The sequence below is a fragment of the Lactuca virosa genome, chromosome 7 (assembly GCF_052849685.1).
Source record: "Lactuca virosa cultivar CGN04683 chromosome 7, Lactuca_virosa_CGN04683_v6, whole genome shotgun sequence".
NCBI classification, from domain to species: Eukaryota; Viridiplantae; Streptophyta; class Magnoliopsida; order Asterales; family Asteraceae; genus Lactuca; species Lactuca virosa.
In genome coordinates, this window is record NC_136432.1 from 268856304 (window position 1) to 268865123 (window position 8820).

An 8820-nucleotide genomic window follows, 5' to 3' on the forward strand; every position below is an offset into this window, starting at 1 on the left:
AACTATGATATACTGTTACTAAGTACAATAACACTTACATATTTTGGTCTTATGGTATTAAGACTACAATACATTTACAACAGAAAATATAGGATTTTTTGGGAGAACATACTTACGTTTTCAAGGAACAAATGACAGATTACAATTACAAAACATGATTATGAACTCACCAACTATTGTTGACACTCTTTTCAAAACTACTTGTATTCTCAGGAAATTAGTAAACAAGTACTCGCAGGTTTTGAGAAGACTACAATACATTTTCATAGTGTCATGTCTTTTAGTTTTAGTTATACATTTTGGTGTCAAGTATACATTGATTTGAACACAAATATAAAACTACACATTATTAATATCATGGTTTTTGTACTTTGATTACTATTATGCAATTGTTGTGATACTGTACATCACGTCATCCTCCCCCAAACGTTTCCGCCGTTCCAGTTTGGGGGTGTGACATGGTATCAGAGCGCATAATGGATTTTGATGATCCGGAGTTCCTACAAAATCTTCTTGAAGCATTAAAAAACATACAAGAAGGTGGAAATCGAAAGAAAACCCGCCGTGGTGAACATAGGGATGTGGAAGAATTCAAGGTGTCTGAATTGCCTGAATTTGTTGGTGGAAGTGATCCTGAACGCTACTTGGAGTGGGAAAGGAAGATTGAAAGAATGTTCGAGTTCAAGGAAGTGGATGACGAAAAAAGCTACAAGTATGCCATTCTCAAGCTAAGTGGTGGTGCTTCATTGTGGTTTGAAGGGCTTAAGGCCAAGAGAACCCGTGAAGGCAAAGAAAAAATTTGTTCTTGGCTTTCTCTAAAACGAAAGCTAAGAAAAAGATATGTTCCTTCTACTCATAGAATTGCCACTTACAAGAAGATTACTGAATTGAGGCAAGGAAAAATGAGTGTTGGAGAATACATTGATGAATTTGAGAACTTGTCCTTGATGGGGGGATATTGAAGAAATTAAAGAACAAAAAATGACTCGTTTTCTAAAAGGGTTGAATTACAACATTGCCAATGTTGTGGAGTTGTATCCTTATGCTGATTTTGGAACTCTTTGTGGATTGTGTTTGAAGTTGGAGGGGCAAGCCAAAGCACACTATGGTGGGAGTTCAGGTTCAAGTCTCAAAAATCCCAAGTCAAAGTCGTGGTCCCAGCCCGAATCTAGCAATAGAAAAAATTCTGTTTCTACTCCTTCTGGTTCTAGTAGTGTTCCTGTTGCTCCTAAAGTTAGTAGTGGTACCAAAGAAGTTAGTTTGACGAAAATTGTTTCAAGTGTCAAGGTTTTGGTCATTACCAAAATGCTTGTCCAAACAAAAGGGTGGTGACTTTAAGGGAGGCCATTGAATGTCGTGAAGAGTTGGAGGAAGAAGAGAGGTTGGCGGGTATTTTTCATGATACACAACAAGAAGAGGAAGAAGAAGAGGAGGTAGAGTATGAAGCACTGGTGTATGCTATGGCTTTGGTAATTAGAAACCTTAAAACTTAAGGTGTTCAAACCATGGGTGATATGGATCAACGAGACCAATTGTTTCACACCAAATGTTTGGTTAGAGACAAGTGGTGTAGTTTGATTATTGATGGTGGAAGTTGTACTAATGTTGCTTCTAGTGAAATGGTGACCAAATTGGGTTTGTCTACTACAAACCATCCAAAACCATATGCTCTTCATTGGTTGGATGATGGAAGCAAAATAAAGGTGAAAAAACAGGTTAGAGTTGGTCTAACTATAGGGTCCTATGAAGATGAAGTGTTGTGTGATGTTATTCCTATGGATGCATGTCATATTTTGTTGGGGCGTCCTTAGCAATTTGATAGGGATGTGTTACATAGAGGGAGGAGTAATGAATATGAGTTGAAACACAATAATCTTTCTATGTTTGCTAGAAAGGGAAGTGGATGAACTCATGAAAGGGAAGTGGATGAACTCATGAAAAGGTGGATGAACTCATGAAAAGGGGAGGAGTAATGAATATGAGTTGAAACACAATAATCTTGACCAAGGTGATGTGATTTACATGCTTGTGTCCAAAGTGGATGAAAAGGTGGAGAAGATGGTGCATGGAGAAAACGCTATTGCTGATTTGCTTTTGGAGTTTCAAAATGTGTTTCCAAGCGAATTACCACTGGGTTTGCCTCCAATCCGTGGTATTGAACACCAAATTGACATTATTACGGGTTCTCCTTTGCTTAATAAAGCTGTCTATAGATGTAATTCAGATGTGACAAAGGAGTTGTAAAAAACAATTGATGAACTCATGAAAATGGGTTATGTTCGTGAAGCCTAAGTCTTTGTGTTGTTCTGGTGTTGGTTCCAAAAAAAGATCGTTCTTGGAGGATGGGTGTTGATAGTAGGGCTGTTAATAACATCACCATAAAATACCAATTTCCTATTCCTAGAGTTGATGATTTATTGGACGAGTTGTATGGTTCTATTGTGTTCTAAAAAATTAATTTGAGAAGTGGTTACCATCAAATTTCATATACATGATGGGGATGAATGGAAAACAACCTTTAAAACTAAACATGGCTTGTATGAATGGATCGTGATTCCTTTTGGTCTAACTAATGCACCTAGCACCTTCATGCGACTAATGAATGAAGTGCTAAAATCTTTTTTGGGCAGGTTTGTGGTGGTGTACCTTGATGATATCTTGGTATATAGCAAGAGCTTGGAGGATCATTTGGTGCACTTAAAATAGGTTTTCGAGGCGCTTAGAGCTCAAAAACTCTATGGGAAGCAAGAAAAACATTTGTTTTTTTGTGGAAGAAGTGGCATTTTTGGGTTTTATGGTGTCAAGAAACGGCGTGTCCGTAGACCCGTCCAAAACTGAAGCAATCAAGTCATGGCCTATTCCTACTAACATTTCTGAAGTTAGATCATTTCATGATCTTGCTTCTTTCTATAGAAGATTTTTTCGTCATTTTAGCACCATTGCCAGTCCCATAACAGGTTGTTTGAAGAAAGGAGTCTTTGCATGGGAAGAAGAAGCTCAAAAGGTGTTTGAGAAACTCAAGTCATTATTGTGTGATGCTCCTATTTTGGCTCTTCCTGTTTTTTCTCAACCATTTGGAGTGGAGTGTGATGCAAGTGGAGTTGGTATTGGGGCTATTTTGATCCAATCCAAACGTCCTATTTCTTATTTTTCTGAAAAGTTAGGGTGGTGCTCGTTTAAATTATTGCACATATGATAAGGAGTTTTATGCTGTTGTTCGTGCTTTAGATCATTGGAGTCATTATTTGCGTGCAAATCATATTATTTTGCATTCTGATCATGAATCCTTGAAGTGCATCAATGGCCAACAAAAGTTGAGCTCAAGACATGCAAAGTGGGTGGAGTTCTTGCAATCCTTTCATTTTTCATGCAAATACAAGGATGGAAAAAGCAATGTGGTGGTTGATGCACTCTCTAGGCGTTACTCATTGTTGGTGACTTTGGATGTTCGTTTGTTGGGATTTGAAACTCCAAAGGACCATTTGTCACACCCCCAAACCAGACGGCGGAAATGTTTGGGGGTGGATGACTTCATTTGTAGTATCATAACACATGCATTATAGTAATCATAGTACAAACAACCATTGCATTAATAAGTATAAGTTTTTACATGTGTTCAATCACTGTATATTGACACCAAAATAGTTATAGGAAAATACAGTAAACATGATTCAAAACGGCTATATCTTCTCAAAAGCTCGAGGAGTATCTGCCTACTGATTCCCTGAGAATACAAGTAATTTGAAAAGAGAGTATCAACATAAAGTTGAGTGAGTGCATAAGTATTTATGTTTGAAAGTATGTTTTCTGTTCTATGAATATGTAGACTGTTCCAGAAAATCCTATATTTTCTGATGTATATGAAAAGTAGTTTTAATCTCATAAAACCATTTTATTTGTAAATCATTGTTCTGTTTTGTATTCCTTTGTAAAACTATAAAAGTGAGTGTGCCTGGCTCCACTAGCTGTTTTTGTAAACTAATACATTGAAAATGTACACATGTTTAGTTAATTATACACTAACGTATTGTTAATATCCTTTTTAATGAGTTATTATAACCATACTATGACTAGGTGGCCTGAAACAAACGCTTTGAAGGCGTCAAAACTGTTGATAACAATTGTCACTCTTAGGCATGTATGCCCGACTGTAGCTAGCAGCCCGAGTGCGGGGTTGTCAATCCCAATATAGATCTATACACACTTGTTTCGATCCCCGACTGGAGTTTCTTGTTATAATATCAGGACTTTAACTATGTTGTTTAAGTGAATTAAACAACCTGGATCTATTGACTCATAAAAAGCATATCGATGTTACATGTATAACAATAATGAAAACCCAATCATTCTTAAATAAATGATTAATAGTATGTTCCTTATTTAGTATACTTGGAATGTATTTGTAAATTGTATACCCTTGTTTAGTTTTGAATCTAACTCTTATTCTTGTAAAACGGTGTACTCTAGTATACTCGACTCGTGAATTACTGTTATTGAATCATAAATTATACCAATTATAATTTATATGTAATATCTGTATTGATACTAACTGCTCATGAATGCAATCCATTCCTCAACATGTTACAAAGGGTATTTGAGCTAAATGAAATAACTTTTATATTTATATACATATACAAATATATATAAGTGAAATTTAAATGACATTCGGACAAATAATCGATACTATAAGCCCACATCCAAACAAGGAAAAGGAACCAAAGTGAGTTATCAGTCCTAAACCTTTTAAATCTTATTTATATATAAATATGATTTTTGGGGAAAAATATAAGTTTATAAAACCATTTAAAGAATATAACATTTTGAAATACTTTTGGTAACTTGATGTCATTTTAACTAAAATTTGAAACCATTTGATTTGATGATAATTGAAATTTATTTTGGTAAGATGTTTTGAAACCATATATTTGTAACACAAAATTTTTGTGTTAGACTTGTATCCCCCCCCCCCTTAAAACAGTAAAAACTATGAAAATACGGGGGTATGAACTCACCTTTTGGAGGGTGATTCAAATTATGATTTGATATAGGATGTTTAGTTTCCACAAGTGTAATCCCGTAGCAAAACAAGTCCTATATAGTAATTTGTATAGCATGTATGCAACTAATTAGCTAATATAATCATAAGAATGATTAGAAACTGGAGTAATTTGTAAGTATAACTTACAAATAGGAGTGTTAGTAGCTAAAATGGAAGTTGATTGGTGTTCACGGCTAGGAGGGGTGTTTACGGCCCAAGACTCATGAAGGGTTCACCACCCTGAAGGTGTTCACGGCCCTGAGTTCTTGAAGAATGATGAACACTTGATGATCCTAAGCACGTTTCTAAGAAGATTCAAAGGTTTTCTGATGGGTGTTCTTCGTGTTCTTCGTGTGTTCTTCGTATAAACTTAGTGAAATTACCGGGTTTATAAGAAGATTGAATGATGTTCTTGAAGTGATAACAAGATCATGAAAAGATACCAGTTAGATCTTGGGAAAAACTAGTGACTATCACTTGAAATGATAAGAAAGGATGATCCTAGCATGTTCTTGAGGAGAGGGGATGTTCTTGCTTGATGATACTTGAGAGAAAAGGTTTGAATTGTGCTTGAAAGTGAAGAAAATGAGTAAAAAGTCAGCTAAAATCCTTATTATGCGAGAGTTCACGGTCTGAGGGTTCACGGCCGTGAACCTCGTATGGTCGTGAACCTTTTGCGGCTGCGAGGGTTCACGGTCGTGAACCTTTTGCGGCCCGAAGTGTACGGTCCGAAGGGAGAAGAAAGAAAAAGAATGCGAAGTTTCTTGACTCTTATAATCCCCTTCTTGAACAAACAACACTTTAGAATACAAGGTGTAAACACTTATAAAATATCATTCTAACTTATTTAAGATAAAATAAGATTTAAGTTGACTTTAGTAAACCCAAGTTTGACTTTGATTGAATATGGTTGACTTACATATAGAAAATAACGGGATGTTACATTATCCCCCCGTTAGAGAGAATTTCGTCCCGAAATTTGGATTAAAGAGATACAGAAAGACTAGGGAAAAAGATGTGGATACTTCTGTTGCATTTATTCCTCCAACTCCCAAATGAATTCAGGTCCCCGTTTTGCGTTCCAACGAATCTTCACTATCGGGATACGACTTTGTCTGGTTCTCTTTACTTCCCTATCTAGGATCTCTATGGGTTGTTCTATAAAGTTGAGACTCTCATTTAATTCGATTTCGTCGAGTGGAATAACAAGAGTCTCATCTGTGACAACCCGATATTTCGAATCAATGTAATGACCTAAAAAGTCAAGAATTATAATCTCTTTTGATATAATGAAATTTGCATCAAAAATAAAATGTTCAAAAGTCTCTATTGGGTTGCCTAAAAAGATAGTTATCATGTCAAGGTTTTCAGAAATATAAAGAACACTAAAATCCGGGTTATAACGAAGAAGTTATGACCAACCTAAGATACACAACAAAACCGTCAATACTGTGGAACGTAAAACGCGAAGTTTCAATAAAATAAATTTTAGCCTTAGGTAAATGAAAGTTATAGATTTCATTAAACCGTAAATGTACGTGAAAAGAACGTCCAAATCTGACTTCGTATGAGAAAGTTATGATTTTTCGAAGTTTCGGATATAGCAGTAGACAGCTAAAAACTCGAAATAGAGATCGAGAGACTTTTGGCCAAAACAACCTAAATGATAATCGAAGATCTCAACAATAGTAGTGCAACGGTGAAAAGTCTGATGAAAACGGACATCGAATGAAGAAGTTATGGTTTTAAACGGACTTTTCCAGTCCCGGCCTGTTAAAAATATAACATTAAAAATAAAGTTAAAATTAGCCGACGAAGTCTAAACGAAAGTTGTAGAGTATAATCTCACCTACGCGTGCATATAAAGAACGTTGAAAACGGAGCTCGTATGCGGAAGTTACGGATTTTACAAGTTCGAGACACGAAAACCGAAGCTGTCAGACAGCTCACGACGTGAGCCATAAGACTCACGACGTGAGTCTGTGATTGATGGGTTCCAGAGCTGTCAGCAGGCGTCACGTCAGTGGAAGAGGATAAGGGTCGACCTCACGATGTGAGAAACTCAATTTTCACGACGTGAGACCCCAAAAGTTGGCCTATAAATAGATCTCAAGGGTTTCCGAGTTTAGTTGCTCATTTCTTTCCTTTCTCGTGCCGAAGCTCTGCGTTTTAACCCCCGAAGCCATCCCAAAGCCCCGGTCTTCGCATCCAAGTTCTGAAGGAAGGTCTTACACTCTCGAGAATTCCCGAGAATCCCGAAAAAACCCGCTTTTTCCTGTCGCAGTTCTGCTCGGTTTTCATCTCACCATCTTCACTCTATCAAGTGAGTTCATACCCCTATAACTACGTTTTCAAATGCTTTTATACACTTTTAAGGGGGGAAATACAAGTAAACACACGATTATCCTCGTGTGAATAACATAAATCTTTTGTTATACTTTTTGTTATAATCAATCATATGTGATTGATAACTATCATACGGAAACATTCACACACAACATATCACGAGAACACTTGGTCCTTTTTGGGATAAAACATGTTGTTAAGTAAATATGAAACACTTTGTTTATATATTGAGTATAAATGTTCAATAATGTTATTACAAATGTTATACTTTACATACCAAGTCGACACTACACTAGGGTTTATATACAAACGAATCACACTTTTGGAAAAACTATAATAGGTATAGTTTACTAGATATTCATGAGATTTCACATACTATAAATACTATATCAAGGGAATACTTTCATATACAAGAACAAATGGACTTTTCATCTGTAAATCTATTTGATACTAAGTTTTGTGAGACATTCAACTTCACGTACTTTCAAGTATGCAGTTAAAGTCTTGTATTATATACCATAATCTCTTGTAGGGAGAGCGTGATTCTTGTGTATAGATCTATACGGGATTGACAATCCCGCACCTAAACTGTTAGCTACAGTTAGACTGGCAAGTCTGGGGTGACAATAGTCATAACATTCCAACGCCTGAAGAACGTTGTTACGGGCAATCTGGGTCAATAGCATGGTTATAAAACTCACATGGAGTATTAAAAACACATTGATTTACGGGGTTATCAAATGCCTTAGTGATTTTATACATACATAAATCTACTATTCTAGGCATGAAAAACACTTTTGCATTTCAGTTTTGGAACTTTAAACTACCACACATTTATGGAAAAACATGGGATTTCTAAAAGCAAACATTCAAATCAGTCGGGTCTTGGTAGAAGACTACTTTGATACTAGTAGGAAATATAGGATTTTCTAGGAGTTTTCAAACATATACAAACAATTTCATTCAGATTTATACAAACATTAACATTAAATACTTATGAACTCACCAGCTTAAATGCTGATCTACTCTTTCAAATCTACTTGTATTTCTCAGGGATTCAGTAATACAGGTAACTTCAGCTTTTAGAGAAGTGACGCTAAGGCGTCAGTTTAAAACTCATTTTATCATCATATTGTAATTTGTTTTGAAACAAGTATTATTCAACGATGTAACTTTTAAATTATATATATGATGGTTGGTTTACTTTCTTTACTATGTATTCAACTGTTACGATACTACATGAAGTCATCCGCCCTCGAACGATTCCGCCGTTCTGGTTTGGGGGTGTGACAGATTGATATCAGAGCATTGTTTATAGTGAACTAAGTATATCGAACCACATAAGATATACAAACTATAAATGCATAGGGACTAAAACTCTCTGACAAAACGTTTTTACACCTAAACGGCGTTTCATATAGCTTAAATTATTTGGG

General features: G+C 35.8%; 1 protein-coding gene across 1 annotated transcript; it reads left to right on the plus strand.

The window, feature by feature from the left end:
* The first annotated feature begins 476 nt into the window (after nt 1-476).
* Nucleotides 477-962, plus strand: LOC145127756 (uncharacterized). Its single transcript, XM_079062890.1, has one exon. It carries the CDS (start codon nt 477-479, stop codon nt 960-962), a length of 486 nt encoding a protein of 161 aa, XP_078919016.1.
* Nucleotides 963-8820: the final 7858 nt, after the last annotated feature.